This window comes from Nymphalis io, chromosome 15, assembly GCF_905147045.1.
Source record: "Nymphalis io chromosome 15, ilAglIoxx1.1, whole genome shotgun sequence".
NCBI lineage: Eukaryota > Metazoa > Arthropoda > Insecta > Lepidoptera > Nymphalidae > Nymphalis > Nymphalis io.
In genome coordinates this window covers 11,809,873-11,830,675 of record NC_065902.1, presented here as the reverse complement: position 1 = coordinate 11,830,675, position 20,803 = coordinate 11,809,873, and the positions used below count along the sequence as shown (strand labels likewise).

Genomic DNA, 20,803 nt, shown 5'->3' with positions numbered 1-20,803 from the left:
CAGTTTTTCAATATACCCATAATAAAGTAGTTTATAAAATTTGCATTATATTTCAATAAATTGATTGATTGATGATTGATTAATTGTATTGAAATATACTAAGGTCTAATCAATATATAAATGTTTTTTTTTATATATGTTATCCAAGTTTTGACCACGATTTATTTTTAATATTTTGTATAACGTTCGTTAGAGTTGAACAACTCGTGGTCACGATATTAATCAGTTAACGATTGCGGTCAAAACCCCAATATAATATAATTATTACATATCATATATTATTTCACAGATAAGCTTCTATATTCACAGCATTATGGGAATTTTCATAAATAATTCAAATTTTTCCATCCGCTTGTCCTTAACGGTTCTGAGGCTGGCAGGATTTTGGCCCCCCGAGGATATGAAGGGTAGACATCGCTTACTTTACAATTGCTATGGTTTTGGTATCTTCATGTTTTTATTGGGTGAGTAACAATTGTGATGGGAGATAGAAAATCTTTAATATAATGTTCCTTGTCTTACATATTTCGATCAAGCTTTATCATTTATGTTTTTATATTCTATTTATTTTGTAGTATTTATTATGTATTTAAAAAATTGGTAAAGTTTGTTAATGAGTAAAATAACACTAACTCAAATCGTGGCTGTCGTATCAGTCAATAAAGAGAATTCTTGTCCTATGGGCGTCCATTAGTACGCCATTTACCGCTTCAACAGCTATGGTAGTGAGAACCAACATACCAAGCAAAAGTATTACTAAGTATAATTGGCGTTAGACAGGCCTGTAATAATCTGAGCACAAGATGAATTATTAAAACAAATTAAGCACGTGAATTAAATAGTGCTTGACCAGCTTTAAACCTGCAATCATTGGTCCAGTCTCTCACTCTCACTTAATAAGCTTGTTAAGGAAAATGGAATAAGCTCAAACTCCTCCTTCTCCAAGCGAAGTAGAGCCTTTTGGCCAGCAATGTGCTGTATACAGACTGTTACTTTTACTGTATTTATTAAGGTAGAAAGATAAATTGCCATCGACATTGGCCATTCGTTGGCGACTAGCACATCATAATTTTTTTATAGTAGGCAGGCGGACGAGCATATGGGCCACCTGATGGTAAGTGGTCACCAAACGCGCATAGACATTGGCATCGTAAGAACTGTTAACCATCGCTTACATTGCTAATCCGCCACTAACCTTGGGAACTAAGATGTTATGTCCCTTGTCTGTAATGTAAGATACAGCATATCTTATGTCTGTTAATTACTCTGGTTACTCAGATTTCAAAACAGAAAACATCAATGAAAGATATTAATTTTTGTCGGTAGAATATTTGCCCAATGATTGGGGCGGGGCGCATTCAGATTAACTTGCACACCGCTCGTGAAACCAAAACATTTAGAAACTATGTCGGTATATTTAAGTGAAAATTATGATTATTTTTTTATAAGGATTCGATAGTTTTTCTTGGTTCTTTTATGTTGTTTAAATTACATTAAATGTACATTTTTATTATTAATATAATATTATAGGTACATATTTAATAATACAAATAGTAGATCTCTATTTAATTTGGGGTAACCTTCCCCTGATGACCAGTACAGCGTTTGTCCTCTTCACTAACTTGGCACACGCTGCCAAGGTTGTGAATATATTGGCAAGGAAGAATAAAATAAAGAATATTATCGACAATTCTGACAAAGTTCTCAGGAGTGAGAGAAGCGCTGAAGGCAGAGAGATTGTACGAAGGTAAGATTTTTAATAAAAATCTTCTTATTTATGTATTTACCATAAATAAATAACAAATGATAATTACGTATAAAATATATTATATATTTTTTTGTTTTGCTTTATTTAGTGAAAGCTGTATATTATTCTGTTTTACTTTGTTTTTTTTTTTATTATGTTTGATGTGTGTATGTTTTAATTTTATAATATGTTAGTTTGTCTAGAGTTTATGTTTATGAGTTTAAGCAGCACCCAAACAAGCTGACAAGGCTTATGGGTGTCAAGAATAAAAATAAACATTAATATTTACATACCATACTAGTCCCAGGATATTATTATTATATTATTTTCAATAAATGAATAAGAGAACAGATTTCTTCTAGTCATTATACCAAAAGGTATTATCTCGTAGTCAACTTGGAGCAAATATACAAACATATTTACAAATTTAAAAATAATGATGACAAAAAGGAACACATCTATTATTATAAAATAAGAGAAAAAGAAAACAATTGAACTCAACTCAAGAGCTATATATATATCCATATCATCTAAGCGGTGAATAATATCACCACCTTCTAGTTTTAGATTATTCTAAATAAAAGATAGATAAGATGTAGAGTATTCTAGTCTTCCTTAAGTTCGCTGCAGTATTCAGCTTTGACCGTCGCTAGATTTTACGTAATATTGAATAGGGTTATAATTTTCGTGTGTATACATACATATTGATATTTATATTTTACGACTTTGCTAATAAAATAAAATAAATAGTTATAATCGGTTTAAATGTGACGATGAGTGTAGGGTCTTTTCAGATATAAATAACAATTCGTTCCTCGTTCAAGAAGAGGAAGAAGGGTAGAACAATGGCTTACATAAAACGTGCATAAACGTTTATATCGTAATACATATGACTCTCTTAATTAAAGCTCCCGGTCGGCATAATTTTTTCCGACATCTTCAATAATCTCCGCCATATTTCAGCCAATTTACAAAAAACATTAATAAATTTTATTCCTACCTTCCTCATCAATTACTTGTTTATTGGTTAAATGATCGGTAGTATTTGAGTTTATCGCGTTCTGACAGATAGACAGATACAGTACCGGCGGGTCGGCTTTGTTTTTTTAATATATACTGCTATGATTTATTTTTGCCCTATGTCGTACAAAATACTTTGTTCTTTGAAAAGTTGCAAGTAATTATTAGAAATTATATCACTATGCTGTGTTCTTTAAGTAATTGTGACACTTAGAATTAGTATTTACTCTTGTTATATTACATTATTTTCATCAGAGATTTTCGTACACATTGTTCAAGAACCAAATAAAAAAAAACGTTCCAATTCAAAAAAGGCGACTGGGCTTGTACACTTGTAGCCGTGATAAGAGGCGCGTAATAGGCCAGCTTAATTTAAATAAAAAAATGTATTATTATACATATTTTTTGCTCAGTTTTTTTTTGTTAATAGATGCGATCAAGAAACGAAGGTGCAGCAACTAATGTTCTTTTTCCTAACCTTTGTCACTACCACGGGATGGGCTAGTAGCCCTAAGAAGAACGAGCTACCGTTACGAGCGTGGTGAGTTCTTACGATAATAAACATTGGCCCTTCGTAATAGAATCCTTTTATTTAAAATCACCCGTGTTCTTTCGTCACAGCTATCTCAATTGCTCTATCCCTATTAATAAACTGCAGGTATCCGTATGACACGAGAAGTTCCCCAGCATACGAATTGACATACTCCCATCAGGTAATAGCGATTATCGTGGCAGCGTTCCTCAATGTGAGCAAGGACACCCTGGTGACAACTTTGATAGCTCAATGCAGGTGTCGTCTGCGTCTCGTGGGACTTTCCTTGAAGAATTTGTGTAATGAGGGTTATATTATCGGAGTAAGTAGATTTTTTACATTTAAAATGCGTAAACGCTTCTGATTACGAGTGACAGTAATGAAATATTATAGATTCTTCATTTATTGGAATTAAATTCTTAGTAAGCGATTAAAGAAAATTGGTTAAGATTCTTTTTAATTAAAATTATGGCATCTTTAGCAGAATTAATTATAGCATCATAACAATTGATATGTGCTATTTCACACCCACAGATTTAGCTTTATTACCTTAATCTCATTAAAATAAAAGTATAATATTTCATAAATATAAAAATAAAATAAAAAAATATTATTTTTTAAAAGAAGTTGGTATCTGTTTTGAGTTAGCTTGTATTTTGTGCAAGCCCGACCTGGGAGGTGTCATCAGTTTATCTCATATTCTAAACACTTGACAATTGTTGACCAGTTTAACTGCAGGCACAACGGACATAACATTACTTTCCAAGTTTGGCAGTGCATTGACGGCGCAATGTCTGTTTGGTAACCACTTACTATCACATAGCCCACAAAATCAAATCATCATAATCGCCAAAAAGGGACATACCACCTGGTAGCTTAAAGTTTGACGCAAGTGAAAGTACACCGTTGACGTGAATTACAATCAAACTTCAATTGAAATCGGTGACACCGGGACATATGCAACGTTTTGTGAAACGATTCTGACGTAAAATCGTTGTCACGTGCAATGACTTGCGAGGGCAAATAATAAAATATGGTTTTGACTTTTATATAATTAATGGCACCACTGACAGTGACGTAAGACGCTTTGACAGTTACATGAGATATCCTGAGTCAGTAGAGGTTCAAAATCATTGTGTTGAGTAAACTCGAGTGTGCCGTACGTACACACTGAACATATTGACGAATAAATAATATTAAACATACAAAATATAAGAAGGCTTTGTAAAATATATAAGAAAAATTATATATATTTATATAACTGTTGTTAATCAAGCATATCCCTCTCATAGTATAGTTCGAGTATCAAACGCCCTACGTAATTTAGTATTATGTTTTACTTTAAAAAAATAGCAAAACGTATCAAAACCAGTAATCAATAGAATAAAGTCAATAGTCTTTGTAATCGGTGAGTATAAATAAAAAATATAACTACGCATGAAATACAGCCACTCATTTTGAAGTTTGCAAAAATCTAACATTTAATTTTCAGAAGGATTCATTAAAACGATTCATTCAATTATTTACAAAAATCGTAAACAATTTTACATAGTTTTAGTAATTTTATATTGTATACAAATATGTATATATCTTTAATATTAGTATTAAATATCTGCACAAAAATTCATAATAAAGTAACTGCAGTCCTTTTCTGTTAGAACTTATAATACAATATTTATATATACAATACATTGTTTTGCTGCGTGTGTCGTTTAAATGTTATAATTATTATAAGCAATGTCACAAATCACTTTCATGATTTTTTTTATGATCGTTTTCTGCGGTGAGATTTGAGTCTTTAAATAATACAGGTTACGAAGTATTGAAGCCACGTTGTTGTACATATATTAGTACTACCTCAGAACTTCGAGGCATCGTAAAGATCTGCACCCGTACACTAAGATCTGGAATACTCTCTCGACCTGCGTTTTCCCCACCACCTACAATTTGGGCATCAGGTGTGATAACAGTCAAGCGCTAGCTTATATATTTAAAAATAAAAAAATAAATAAAGTACAGAGCCGAATTTTACTAATTTATAATGATTACGATACGTTCCATTCCAAATTTGGATCATTTGGATCGGAACCAAACCGATATAATGTTAACATATACCGTTGTATCAAAACCAAACATAAGTCTTAACTTATAACAATAGTTGATAATTAAATGAAATAATAGGCAGACGGAAAAACGTCAACGATCACGCTTCGATTCGATTGTGATAAAGTGACAGTTTGTTAGTAGAATTATCCCTGTTTTGTTTACTATAAGTACAGCGACATCTTCCTACCGTCTATTAGTTTGTTTTGTTGCGTTCGTCTGACGTATTTTTACAAGTGATTTCAGGAAAAATCAACTAGATGGCGCTGCGTACTACATGAAAATGATATTTCAATTTGATAATATTTCTTTTAGGAATCATCATCCGGTGTTTCGCTGACTCCATCACCCAAAACTCTCACCTTGAGACCAGATCAAGATCACCAAGTAAAGATCCGTCTCCGTGCATGCGCGGTACAGCATCAGGAAGCTCTGGAAGCGGCACAGCAGCTTCAGCAATGCTTTTCGGAACCGACGTTTGGACAGTTCGCAGTCTCTCTCGTCATTATATGCGTGACTGCATTTCAGCTATTTTCTGTAATTTTTTTAATCTCTTTAACTAGACAATGATATACTTATTGAAGAAAAAGTAAATTCATTTATTAATAAATAATGAAATGCTTTAAGGGCAAAAGTAACGGCTTCACTTACAGACATTCTTTAATTAAACACTAATTTATCTCTTTCCGTCATCATTGATTTGACATTAAAAAGAAAAAAGACAGCAATGCTTACATAATCACCCTCTAAACAACAAGCAAACCCTTAAGTGTTTTAGTAAGTTTTTTATTGGCTGTAGTCAGTGTACACTTTCAAAGTTATTTGTACTTTTCAGCAATCCAGTAATCTAGTTCGTTTGTTTTCTATGGGCACGTATCTGCTAAACATGATGTTCCAAGTTTTTCTCTACTGCTATCAAGGACATCAGCTCTCTATGGAGGTAAGTTTATATTAAGTAAATAATAAATATTCACGGTCTTGCACTTATTTACTTTCTGACTAGAACACTTATAGCGTATGCTAATCGAAAATAAACAATCTTAAAAAAATAAAAATCTTATTATAATTAAAAATTGAACTATAATAAATCTTAGCTTTATATACTTCATACGAGTTGCGCTGCACTACAAACAGTTCCTTAATAATGTTTCTTTATTGATAATACAACACTATTCCACTTAACTACTGACATCTACTTTATTTTTACTTCTAAAGTTTCTATAAAAACTTCACTGAAGTTCAACGTGCGTATATTCGTATTTCCCCTCTTCTTCTTCTATTGTAAATGGAATTGGCTATAGACTGTTTAGTTAAATATTTTTAAGATTTAGGTAGTAATTCAAAATAATCTAATGTTAATAAAAAAACTATTGCAATACGGATATAGGGGAAGTAGTCTTATCATAAATATTGGTTATAGTAGAAATAGTAATAAATAATTTTAATCTGCAGAGTGAAGAAGTCGCCGGTGCAGCTTACGATTTCCCGTGGTACGCGTGCAGTGTGAGCGTACGACGGTCAATAATTATACTAATGAGGAGATGCCGTCGCGTTACCAAGATCACAGCTGGTGGCTTTACTACTCTTTCATTAGCTTCATTTATGGCTGTAAGTTATGATAAGTGGTCTTTTTCATCCCTAGACATTTACAATATACATATAATGGTGCTATATGACATGGTTGACTTCCTCGTTTGTCTGGCCTACAGGCCCCGACGTGTTGGGTTCAAGTCCCAATTCAAACCAAATTTGTTGGGTTTTTCAGTCGAAACATTCTTAGTAGAAGCCTTCCCAATTGGTTTAAGAGTGAGGGAACAGAAAGTGCACTTGCGCTTGCGCAGACACTTATGCTATATGTATGTATGTATGTATATTATGTTATATTTGTAATAGCTAATCTCTCTTGAAGAAAGCCGCTATGAGAGAAATTGGTCAGGAATATTTGGATATGAGAAATAAAAAAATAAACCAAACTGTTAAGTAACATGCCACCGTAACCGTAACAGCCTGTGAATGTCCCACTGCTGGGCTAAAAGCCTCCTCTCCTCTTTTTGAGGAGAAGGTTTGGAGTTTATTCCACCACGCTGCTCTAATGCGGGTTAGTGGAATACACATGTGGCAGAATTTTAGTGAAATTAGACACATGCAGGTTTCCTCACGATGTTTTCCTTCACCGTAAAGCACGAGATGAATTATAATCGCAAATTAAGCACATGAAAATTCAGTGGTGCTTGCCCGGGTTTGAACCCACGATCATCGGTTAGGATTCCCGCGTTCTTACCACTGCCACATGCCACAGATACGTTTAAATTTTAGTAGAGCTTTTTATGTTATTATTATGTATTACAATAAAATATTCATTTTGACTTTTACAGATAATAAAAACCTCATATTCGATGTTCACGTTGCTGCAACAAGTCAATGAGAGAAATTAAGAACCATTACTATGAAAATTCTCAAATAAAACCTTTTTTTTAAACTTATAAGCTAACGCGTTTGAAGAAATAGACTATTAGATTAGATGTATTATTTTTTATTTACATTTCGTATTGTAATTAGTTAGATTTCTAACGCATTTCCCCCACGGGAACAGTGGGAGGATATGTGGGATTCGTGTTTATCCAAGGCACCGAGCTTTCCGTCTCAACAAGGTGTCACGGCGCTTGCGCATGCTACCGTGACGCTCTGGCAGAAATCGACCCTACCTAGCATAACTTACACGAGTTCAGAAATTCATTACGTTTCGGTACAAACTAAATGGCACTCACGCGACAATACGATCGTTGTCTGCGGTGAGTTTCGGAATAGTCCTAGTGAACTTTTAGATTATATAAGATGCTTAAAAACTGAAACGATGCAAAAGAAATGAGAAACTTTTAGATTGAGATGTTTTTAGATTAAAGTATAACTAACTTAAGACTTGAGTCGAAATTCAGTCAACTTCATACTTTACGATCATCATTTTGTAGACATTGTGATCAACAACATAACTGCTCACCGGAGTTGGTTAAAAGTTGATTTTTAAATTGTATAAATATAATTGTTTATAATTAACATATGTAATTTAATTTATAACACATTTTTTTTTCAATAGAATAAACAATTTGTCAAATATGGATTCGAAAGAGCCTACCTATTTGATAAAAAAGGTTATATTATATGTATAATTTTAAGTTAATTATACAACTTTGCATTAATATAGAAGAAATATATAGAAAATCATAAGAAGAACAATATAGAAAATACACCCCAAATTTGGAAGCGTAAAATACATGTGAGAAATTATATGAAATTTAAAAATTCTCCCTTAAGTTATTCATTATCCGTTTATAATTATGTATGTACGTGTAATAACATCGCCAGCGTGTTAATTACACACGTAACGTAATTATTAGTTTATACTGAACGTTTAAAATCGCACGTTATATACATAAATAAACTTCTGTCAAAAACATTTTTTCTTTCGGAAAAACGTCAACGATCACGCTTCGATTCGATTGTGATAAAGTGACAGTTTGTTAGTAGAATTATCCCTGTTTTGTTTACTATAAGTACAGCGACATCTTCCTACCGTCTATTAGTTTGTTTTGTTGCGTTCGTCTGACGTATTTTTACAAGTGATTTCAGGAAAAATCAACTAGATGGCGCTGCGTACTACATGAAAATGATATTTCAATTTGATAATATTTCTTTTAGGAATCATCATCCGGTGTTTCGCTGACTCCATCACCCAAAACTCTCACCTTGAGACCAGATCAAGATCACCAAGTAAAGATCCGTCTCCGTGCATGCGCGGTACAGCATCAGGAAGCTCTGGAAGCGGCACAGCAGCTTCAGCAATGCTTTTCGGAACCGACGTTTGGACAGTTCGCAGTCTCTCTCGTCATTATATGCGTGACTGCATTTCAGCTATTTTCTGTAATTTTTTTAATCTCTTTAACTAGACAATGATATACTTATTGAAGAAAAAGTAAATTCATTTATTAATAAATAATGAAATGCTTTAAGGGCAAAAGTAACGGCTTCACTTACAGACATTCTTTAATTAAACACTAATTTATCTCTTTCCGTCATCATTGATTTGACATTAAAAAGAAAAAAGACAGCAATGCTTACATAATCACCCTCTAAACAACAAGCAAACCCTTAAGTGTTTTAGTAAGTTTTTTATTGGCTGTAGTCAGTGTACACTTTCAAAGTTATTTGTACTTTTCAGCAATCCAGTAATCTAGTTCGTTTGTTTTCTATGGGCACGTATCTGCTAAACATGATGTTCCAAGTTTTTCTCTACTGCTATCAAGGACATCAGCTCTCTATGGAGGTAAGTTTATATTAAGTAAATAATAAATATTCACGGTCTTGCACTTATTTACTTTCTGACTAGAACACTTATAGCGTATGCTAATCGAAAATAAACAATCTTAAAAAAATAAAAATCTTATTATAATTAAAAATTGAACTATAATAAATCTTAGCTTTATATACTTCATACGAGTTGCGCTGCACTACAAACAGTTCCTTAATAATGTTTCTTTATTGATAATACAACACTATTCCACTTAACTACTGACATCTACTTTATTTTTACTTCTAAAGTTTCTATAAAAACTTCACTGAAGTTCAACGTGCGTATATTCGTATTTCCCCTCTTCTTCTTCTATTGTAAATGGAATTGGCTATAGACTGTTTAGTTAAATATTTTTAAGATTTAGGTAGTAATTCAAAATAATCTAATGTTAATAAAAAAACTATTGCAATACGGATATAGGGGAAGTAGTCTTATCATAAATATTGGTTATAGTAGAAATAGTAATAAATAATTTTAATCTGCAGAGTGAAGAAGTCGCCGGTGCAGCTTACGATTTCCCGTGGTACGCGTGCAGTGTGAGCGTACGACGGTCAATAATTATACTAATGAGGAGATGCCGTCGCGTTACCAAGATCACAGCTGGTGGCTTTACTACTCTTTCATTAGCTTCATTTATGGCTGTAAGTTATGATAAGTGGTCTTTTTCATCCCTAGACATTTACAATATACATATAATGGTGCTATATGACATGGTTGACTTCCTCGTTTGTCTGGCCTACAGGCCCCGACGTGTTGGGTTCAAGTCCCAATTCAAACCAAATTTGTTGGGTTTTTCAGTCGAAACATTCTTAGTAGAAGCCTTCCCAATTGGTTTAAGAGTGAGGGAACAGAAAGTGCACTTGCGCTTGCGCAGACACTTATGCTATATGTATGTATGTATGTATATTATGTTATATTTGTAATAGCTAATCTCTCTTGAAGAAAGCCGCTATGAGAGAAATTGGTCAGGAATATTTGGATATGAGAAATAAAAAAATAAACCAAACTGTTAAGTAACATGCCACCGTAACCGTAACAGCCTGTGAATGTCCCACTGCTGGGCTAAAAGCCTCCTCTCCTCTTTTTGAGGAGAAGGTTTGGAGTTTATTCCACCACGCTGCTCTAATGCGGGTTAGTGGAATACACATGTGGCAGAATTTTAGTGAAATTAGACACATGCAGGTTTCCTCACGATGTTTTCCTTCACCGTAAAGCACGAGATGAATTATAATCGCAAATTAAGCACATGAAAATTCAGTGGTGCTTGCCCGGGTTTGAACCCACGATCATCGGTTAGGATTCCCGCGTTCTTACCACTGCCACATGCCACAGATACGTTTAAATTTTAGTAGAGCTTTTTATGTTATTATTATGTATTACAATAAAATATTCATTTTGACTTTTACAGATAATAAAAACCTCATATTCGATGTTCACGTTGCTGCAACAAGTCAATGAGAGAAATTAAGAACCATTACTATGAAAATTCTCAAATAAAACCTTTTTTTTAAACTTATAAGCTAACGCGTTTGAAGAAATAGACTATTAGATTAGATGTATTATTTTTTATTTACATTTCGTATTGTAATTAGTTAGATTTCTAACGCATTTCCCCCACGGGAACAGTGGGAGGATATGTGGGATTCGTGTTTATCCAAGGCACCGAGCTTTCCGTCTCAACAAGGTGTCACGGCGCTTGCGCATGCTACCGTGACGCTCTGGCAGAAATCGACCCTACCTAGCATAACTTACACGAGTTCAGAAATTCATTACGTTTCGGTACAAACTAAATGGCACTCACGCGACAATACGATCGTTGTCTGCGGTGAGTTTCGGAATAGTCCTAGTGAACTTTTAGATTATATAAGATGCTTAAAAACTGAAACGATGCAAAAGAAATGAGAAACTTTTAGATTGAGATGTTTTTAGATTAAAGTATAACTAACTTAAGACTTGAGTCGAAATTCAGTCAACTTCATACTTTACGATCATCATTTTGTAGACATTGTGATCAACAACATAACTGCTCACCGGAGTTGGTTAAAAGTTGATTTTTAAATTGTATAAATATAATTGTTTATAATTAACATATGTAATTTAATTTATAACACATTTTTTTTTCAATAGAATAAACAATTTGTCAAATATGGATTCGAAAGAGCCTACCTATTTGATAAAAAAGGTTATATTATATGTATAATTTTAAGTTAATTATACAACTTTGCATTAATATAGAAGAAATATATAGAAAATCATAAGAAGAACAATATAGAAAATACACCCCAAATTTGGAAGCGTAAAATACATGTGAGAAATTATATGAAATTTAAAAATTCTCCCTTAAGTTATTCATTATCCGTTTATAATTATGTATGTACGTGTAATAACATCGCCAGCGTGTTAATTACACACGTAACGTAATTATTAGTTTATACTGAACGTTTAAAATCGCACGTTATATACATAAATAAACTTCTGTCAAAAACATTTTTTCTTTCGGCCAAATCAAGAAAAAAAATTATAGTTAAAGTAAATCGATGTACAAATATGGAGTGGTATCAAAAAAACATACTTTCCTTAATAAAATTAATAAACGTTCCTTATAATAAAAATTAAGTACATAACGAAGTATATACGGCGGCGGAGAGGTATGCAAATGTAAGCATAAGATAGCATCATGCCGTTTGCTATCATGTCATGTCAAGCATGTAAGTCGTTCCTACACTCAACCTGCGTTAATACATACGTACGTTTTTTAAAATTTTTAATTTAATAATAATAATTTTTAAAAATAATATATTTTTTTCAATTTTACATACAAAAATAATGAGTATTTAATATTATTGTATTGGATAAACTATTCAGATTTAAGAGAACAGGAGGCCGTTGACATTACCGCTTATGTGCTTTAAGTAACATTAAACGCTCCTCACATCGCCAATGCCAACGTTGGTGGCCAACTTGATGAAATACTTGAAGAAACTAAGATGTTATCTCTTTGTGCCTGTAGTTTAGCTCAGTCATCCTTTAAACCAGAATATAACAATACTAAGTATTGCTGTTTACTGTACAATATCTGATAAGTTACATACCCAGACGGGCTTGCATGAAGCCCTACCACAAAGTATACTATACCTGGTGGTAGATGAGTATATTTACCTACCTCTGTAAGAAAGTATACTCTCTTATAAAATGTTTTTTACGGCTGCTTTCCAAATAACAATAGACTTCATAACATATAAAGCGACATAAAATTGAATTTATTAAGAAATTTTCAACATGAAACGTTTGCAAAACGTAAACCTGTCTTTGAGATGCACAGTTATTGTTTTCATGCTGTTCGGTATATGGGGTCCAAATTATACCGGGTCGAAGAAATTATTGTATAATGTTTATTCATTTTTCATATTAATGTTTATGCTGGGTAAGTATATACAGTAAAATTTATCTTTATATAAAATACTAGCTACCCATCCCGTCGGCATCGCACGGGAAGAATACGTATCATAAATACCATGACGATTTGACGGTTAAGGGTGTCTACCTATTTCAAATAAAGTAAATGTATATTTTATTATTTATTATGTAACTATGCACTTAAATGTATAAACTTAAGTAAATCATTGAATTCAATTTATTATTGTTAATTTTAAACCAATTTTTATTTTATATACCTGTCATTTTATGCATATATTAATATAATTATTTTAATGTACAATTGATGTGATCTGTATTTTATATTAATTACTTGTTAACAAATATATTTGCGTGCCTATCATGTGCGAAATGTATTAGATACTTATAAAGAAATCATGACATCTGTAAAACTATGTTTCATGCAAATAAATGATTATTATTATTATTATTATTAAAACGTTTATATCCTGATACATATTGGTAAAGTTTTCAACTAGCAATAATCGCACCTCGGATTAACCTCATTGGTTACGATATTGCCTCTGCGCAAAGTTATCCTGATACATATGACTATATATATATGGCTTAAGCGATGCACGCCACAAGTCGGTATGTTTTTTTTTCCGACATCTTAAACAATCATCGTTATATTTTAGTAAGTTTATATTAAACTATAATGAATTATACACCAAAACCTACCTCATGAATCGCTCAATCCATTGTTAAAAACCGTATGAAAATTCATTCGGTAGTTTTTACGTTTAACGCGTTCATACAGACGTGGGAAGTTTTATAATATTCGATATGAAATCGAATCTCGGTTCATCAAATAAAAGAGATGCTAGATTTCGTGTGAATATAATCTCAATAGAAAAGTATGTTTGCAACACTTTCGCATATACGGCTGATAGCTGGGCCCCTTTGTCTCAATAATTTGAATCATTTAGGGTTTATTTTACAACGCGCACTGTGCGTTTACATTTTACACAAGAAGAAATTACACTCTTTGATATAATCCATAATATCATGTAGGTATCTACATCATAGTACAAATTGTGGACCTCATCCAAATTTGGGGCAATTTACCTCTGATGACTGCTACGATCTTCTTGCTGTTCACAAACCTTGCTCTGGGGACAAAGGTGAATATTGAAAACTTTTATTGGATTCTAATATATGGTTGAGTAATTTTATACAAAAATATTTTCAGAGTATTTCTCATAACATTTGTCAGAATAAGTGTGATTTTCAAATACTTATATTTTCTTTAGTATTTATAAATAATTAATAAACCATTTTCTCATACATGTTTTTGTAAAAAATCGTGAAAATATTTTTATGTTTATTATATGATTTCATAATTTTATAATACGTGAAACATAAGTACAATCACAAGCAATGAAACGTTTATACGTTAACATGTACATATCAATATTGTACGAATTTGTCGTTGAAAAAGTGTACGATCTTTACTTAAATAATTATATATTATGTTATAAATATATCTTAATTTTTTTTAAACAAAACGAAATCAGATATAAATGTTCATGTTTCACGTTGTACGTATGAATTCATTATTATTTCCGAAAGTTGTATACACCTACTGTGTTATAAATATTTAAACAATCATAGTTATTTTATGGTATAGTAAAATAACTTAAATCTCTAAAAGAGGTGGCAGAACTCTGTACAAGCCTGACATTTAATGATTGTATTAGAAACTTCACTTACGTGTTTTAGGTATAAAAATGTAAATATGCATGTCCTTCTTTGGAGTTCAAGCTTGCTTCATAGCAAATTTCATCAAAATCGGTTGGTAGCTTAGCCGTGAAAGCATAACAGACAGACAGACAGACAGACAATATTTCTTTAGCTTTTATAATATAGGCAGATCAGTTACAAGATTTTATTTTTAAGGTAATAAATGCGATATGGAGAAAGAACACAATTCTATCAATGTTAGAAGAGTCGAATGATGAATTGTCTAATGAGAGTAGGGAGCTGGGCAAGGAGATTATAAGGAGGTGGGTATGTTTAAGAATGTTGGTGTAGATTATATAATAAAAAAAAGTAGAAAATGTGCGGTAAATAAAGTAGAACTGCTAAATAGAATTACTTAGTATTGTTGTGTTCCAGTTTGAGGGTGAAGAGTCAATGTCATAACATCTTAGTTTCCAAGGCTGGTGGCGCATTGACGATGTAAGGAATGGTTATTATTTCTTACAGTGCCAACGTCTATGGGCGGTGTTGATCACTTACCATCAGATAGCCCATTTGTCAGTGTCTATACCGATTAAAAAACGGGATTATTCCTCCAGCTAATCTCCGATTTTCTTTGGTTTTTAATATATTCTATAGTTTAGTATATTGCGCATAGATCTGACAGGGAGACCACCAAACAACTGGCCTTATACTTCGCTTTATCATATACAACCGTGCTTGGGTGGGCGTCGAGCGCAGAGAAAAATCAACTGCCTTTACGAGCATGGTAAGTCTTAAAAAGATTCTATATATTTTTTATTTTAAATTGTATTTAAGTTTTACAACATTTATAGCGTATTCATTTGTTTATCGATTTTTACAAATAGTCATAGAAAACGTAGATTTTACTCTTAATTCTATAGAAATTTTAATTGTGATTTTAATCTGAAGTTTTTCTTTTTAGGTATCCATACGACACGTCAAAAACTCCTACATATCAATTGACCTACGCACACCAGGTTTTTACTAAAAAAATGTTTATGTTTTCATAGATATAAAATTGACTAAAGTTCAACCGTTTGAATAGCTTAACGTGATATATATATATCATTGATAGAAGCAAGACAAATAGGCATAAGTACTTTATATACAATAATTACCTATCATCCTTAACAATATAAATTTTAAATTATTTATTTATTTGAATAAAATTATTACCACAGGGTTTTAGTCTTAAGGGTTTTCTTATGTCTAGACTATAGCTGTATCATTGGCGGCCGTGGTCAATATATGCTTGGACACCCTGGTTACGTCACTGATAGCGCAGTGCCGCTGCCGGTTAAGACTGCTGGCGTTGTCTCTAAGGAATTTGTGTGATGACTTGGAGATTTCCGATAAGGTAAAATAATAATTACTCCGAAAATATTTCTTACAACGATTCGATCTAAAAAAATGTAGTTTTAACTATGTTTCTTAATACAATAGAAAGATGAATTAGTGACATCATGATAACTGGTAAAATTTTATAATTAAATAAATCATATAAAAATAAATGGTTACAATATTATACTATATTATAATGAAATTATAGAAAGGTACTGAAGTACATAGATGGAGAGATTAAGTCGAGACTTATTATAACTTCAGCGTAAAGCAAAAAATGAATAATTTGACTCATTGTGGTTCTATACACTAACTATGTGTTGTGTACGATATTTATTTCAGGGTGTCATGACCGACGCGAGCAACACAATCGTCTCTGAACGTCTACAAAACTGCGTGCTCCGACATCAAACTGTACTGGCTCAGACCAGACTTTTGCAGACCTGCTTCTCGGCATCTATCTTCGCGCAATTCTGCGTATCTATGGTCATTATATGCGTGACAGCATATCAACTAGCGTTTGTAAGATTTATTTTGCTTGAAATATGTTTAGGAATGTTTTTTATAAAAAGTCAAAAGATATAATTTGAAGAAAATTGTAACGAAATTTGGCAACTAATTTGCTCTAATAATTGTAGTTTAAACATTGTCAATGTTAAATGTAATTGTAGTTTAAACATTGACAATGTTTAAACTACAATTATTAAATTGAAAAACAATATTATACATTTGGAACTCATTTTATAAATAATTTATAATTTTTAGGAGTCAACCAGTTTCACGCGCGTCGTTTCTATGGTTGCATATTTGACTGTTATGATGCTGCAAGTGTTTCTCTACTGCTATCATGGAAACCAGTTGGTTGAGGAGGTGAATAATTTTGTGGCCTCAATTCATCCATATAGCATGTTCATATTTTATACATATCGCACGACTGCCTCGTTGGTCTAGTGGCTTGATATAAGGCCGCAGACCCGGAGGTCCTGGGTTCAATTACCAGGTCGGGCCAATAAAAAGTTATTGGGTTTTTCTGTCAGAAAAATTCTCAGTAGCAGCCTGGAGTCTGGAAGTTGGAAGTGTGTACACTCTCGTGCCTCGGAAAGCACGTAAATCCGTTGGTCCTGCGCCTGAACTCATTCCGGTCGTATCGGATTGCCGTCCCATCAGATTATGAGAGTTAGGGAATAGGGAGTGCACCTGTGTTTGCGCACACACTTGTGCACTATAATATCTCCTGCATAGTTGGCTAATTTCTCTTGAGATTGGCCGCCGTGGCTGAAATCGGTCTGGAGGACATTATTATTATTATTATCATATTTTATATACATGATATGTATGCCGAACAGGCCCTCAGTAACTAGATTCATCACCACTTTTCATGAATAATTTTTTATTAATGCACTTCACATACATCACTTGCTCAGCATGAAGGAAATCATCGTGACTTCATTATATGTTTATCTCTGCAGTGGGACGTTTACTGGTTGTTTCGACAAATTACCGTCAGGCGGCTTATCCATTTTGATAAGATGAATAAATATAATAGTACATTATTACAGAGTGAAGGTGTATCTGGTGCAGCATATGATTGCCCCTGGTACACTTGCAGTTTACCGATACGTCGGTCGCTTCTGCTACTCATGACAAGAACTCGACGCGCTGCGCGGCTTACTGCTGCAGGTTTCACCGAATTGTCACTATCATCTTTTATGTCTGTATGTTCCATTCTATATTCAATTTATAATCTCAATAAATTACGGTATAAGAGATATCATAGTGTCATACCTAAATGTATACACAGAGACAATGATACTCAGTATTACTTCCTCTATTCGTATTTCCATCTTACTTTGAACAGGAATCTGATGACCAAAAAGTGATCCGGCTTAGGACCAACATTTTTACTTTCTAAATCCTAGTCCTGACAGAAAAACCCATTAACTTTTATGGACATAGGATTCAATAATCACTCTGTATTAATTAATAAGTTAATACAGAATATTTATAGGTACTTAAAGTGAATGTTAATGTAAAGTATATTATAATTCGCGCAACCTCAGTTGAACGGCCTAAACATAAAATAACTACAAAGCTACTAACCTCGCTAATAAAACATGCAATTATTTGATTTTAGGCTAATTTTTTTCAGATAATTAAGGCATCGTACACTTTCTTCACTGTTCTGCAGCAAATGGAAGAATCTTGAATTGTTCGCAGAAAATGTAGAATGATTAATTACTTTTCTTATCTTTCACAATTTTGAAGCGAAACTTCGTTGAAGGTACAACTATAATGTTAACGTTTTATAATGAAACGTTTTTTACGCATAACATATCTCAATTTCAATAATTGCACGTGCTTAAATTATTAAAAACACATTACTTTAATGATTGGTTTATCCTTATGTTGAATTGTTAAACTAATAAAGGTTTAAATATCTTTTGTTTTTTTTTTCTTTTACAAGTTACAAGAGAGCTTCAGTATTTTCATATTTAATAATCGAAGGAGCAAAAAACGCTCTGAGCTTCTTTTGCCGGTTTTTCTAAGTTCTGAGGTTTTTCTTTCAATAAGGCAAGTGTACCTAAGTATAAAGCCTTTATATTGAAGTAGCTGTCCGCCCCGGCTATGTCCGGATAAAATAGTTTTATCCCAAGATATTTCATAACTGATAATATACTTTACCTTGTGCCTTCGCGATGCCGCTTAAATCATCTGTCAAAGATGCAGAGGCCTATATATATACTATATTGCTACTTTTGAGTTTAGGGAGTGCTAATTCTTTATATACATACATAAACATATATAATTGCGTTGCTGCAATTCAATTTTTTATGATACATTGGTTAATTTAGTTAATATATATAACTTTTTTTTTGTTTCATAATATAATAATATTTTCATTATATAATAATAATAATAAAAGAATACTTTACATATTTACATTAAAAACCCTGTGTCTGTCTATAAACATTCGATACAAAGAAACACCCAGATAACAATAATCTATATAAAACCCATGAGTCACATACCTAATTGATAAGTTTTAAATATATAACAATAATTTTGTTTAATATTTGTTTTATATACTCGGTGTTAGGGATTTGAACCCGCATTGGAGCAGCGTGGTGGAATAAGCTCCAAACCTTCTCCTCAAAAAGAGGTGCGGAGGCCTTTAGCCCAGCAGTGGGACATTCACAGGCTGTTACGGAGGGATTTTTGTAAGCCAGAATAGGTAGATCCTACCAACACATCATTTATTCTACCATCGGACAATATATTATGGTAGACCAGTCACCGCATGGCCGATACTGTTAATAATAAAAAAAAAAACATTATCCAGCTCGGGAGCAATTTATTTATTATATTAATATTTACAACTCCCTTTGCTAGCTTTTTAAAAGACCATGTTGCCAACTTAAAAATATTAAAAAGAAAATTACCACTTAACCGAAAAATATTACGTCATACTTATTTATAAATTATGTTATATATGTAGAGGATGTACAATGTTCATACATTTATCTTAAGTTGGCAATACTCTTTTGCTTTTGTTTCTGTCAATTATTAGGTCCTTACATATGAAATTAGCGTTTTGTCGTACTGACCACTTTGATATGAAATATCTCCTCTTTGGTTAAGAATTCCAAATTCAAATTTATAAATTCATTTAGCTGGTACATTTGTGTTTTGAAAACAGTCATTCATTTGTTTTTTCCTCATTATTTTTTTTCTTTGGCGTCGCTTATTACCGCTCAATGGAACATTAAATATCGGTATATTTACGAGTACGAGTTCTACCGTAGCACCAGTGCTGCAGAAACAACTCGTAGGATTAATGATGTGTACGGCGCTGGTGTCGCAAAACAAAGTACGGTACGTTTTTGGTTTCAATGTTTTCGTTCTGGAAATTTCGACCTTCTGAACCAACCCCGTGGACGGACGGAGACCAAAGTGGAAAATGAAGAATTAAAGACTATTGTAGAAGCGGGTCCATCACAAAGCACTTCAGAGATAGCTGTATGCTTCGGGGTAAGTGATAAAACTGTATTAATCCACTTAAAGCAAATCGGGAAAGTAAAAAAACTTGAACGATGGGTACCTCATGAATTGAGTGAATCGAACTTGCAAACATGTGTCGACTGCTGTGTTACTATGCTCAACCGACACAATAATGAAGGGATTTTAAATCGAATCATTACTTGTTATGAAAAGTGAATTCTGTACGATAATCGGAAGCACTCGTCGCAATGGATGAACCCTGGAGACCCAGCCAAATCCAAAGTTACTTGTGAGTGTTTGGTGCCGGTACTAGCGCTGGTGTCGTTCACTACAGCTTTATAAAATCTGGTCAAACGATTACGGCGGATATCTATTGTCAGCAACTGCAAACCATAATGGAAGAACTAGCTGCTAAACAACCAAGATTGGTCAATCGCTCTTTACGACAACGCGTCTTACACACAATGCACAACAAACAACCACTAAGTTAGATGAGCTACAATTGGAATGTCTGCTTCATCCACCATACTCCCCGGATATTGCTCCAACAGAT

At 32.9% G+C, this 20,803-nt stretch overlaps 2 protein-coding genes and 1 pseudogene across 2 annotated transcripts; 2 read left to right on the top strand and 1 right to left on the bottom strand.

Annotated features, from left to right (window-relative positions):
• The first annotated feature begins 307 nt into the window (after positions 1–307).
• On the top strand, positions 308–7,837 carry LOC126773871 (odorant receptor Or1-like). The gene is made up of 8 exons (XM_050495095.1): positions 308–464; positions 1,531–1,747; positions 3,198–3,308; positions 3,426–3,621; positions 5,718–5,939; positions 6,238–6,342; positions 6,855–7,010; positions 7,778–7,837. The coding sequence occupies exons 1-8, from the start codon at positions 314–316 to the stop codon at positions 7,835–7,837; spliced, it is 1,218 nt and encodes a 405-aa protein (XP_050351052.1). The 5' UTR covers positions 308–313.
• Positions 7,838–13,122: 5,285 nt separating this feature from the next.
• On the top strand, positions 13,123–18,457 carry LOC126773875 (odorant receptor 94a-like). Its single transcript, XM_050495100.1, has 10 exons — positions 13,123–13,174; positions 14,200–14,309; positions 15,085–15,191; positions 15,545–15,655; positions 15,833–15,887; positions 16,124–16,267; positions 16,594–16,773; positions 17,020–17,121; positions 17,811–17,966; positions 18,401–18,457. The coding sequence occupies exons 1-10, from the start codon at positions 13,162–13,164 to the stop codon at positions 18,455–18,457; spliced, it is 1,035 nt and encodes a 344-aa protein (XP_050351057.1). The 5' UTR covers positions 13,123–13,161.
• Positions 13,593–13,721, bottom strand: LOC126774072 (U4 spliceosomal RNA; annotated as a pseudogene).
• Positions 18,458–20,803: the final 2,346 nt, after the last annotated feature.

Bases quoted from the DNA above. Each gene is read 5' to 3' on its own strand.
- LOC126773871 (XM_050495095.1), top strand. From the start codon at position 314: ATGGGAATTTTCATAAATAATTCAAATTTTTCCATCCGCTTGTCCTTA. The intron at 465-1,530 runs GTGAGTAACAAT...ATAATATTATAG, and splicing joins TATCTTCATGTTTTTATTGG to GTACATATTTAATAATACAA. The intron at 6,343-6,854 runs GTAAGTTTATAT...TTTAATCTGCAG, and splicing joins GACATCAGCTCTCTATGGAG to AGTGAAGAAGTCGCCGGTGC.
- LOC126773875 (XM_050495100.1), top strand. The intron at 14,310-15,084 runs GTGAATATTGAA...TTTATTTTTAAG, and splicing joins ACCTTGCTCTGGGGACAAAG to GTAATAAATGCGATATGGAG. The intron at 17,967-18,400 runs GTATGTTCCATT...AATTTTTTTCAG, and splicing joins CACTATCATCTTTTATGTCT to ATAATTAAGGCATCGTACAC.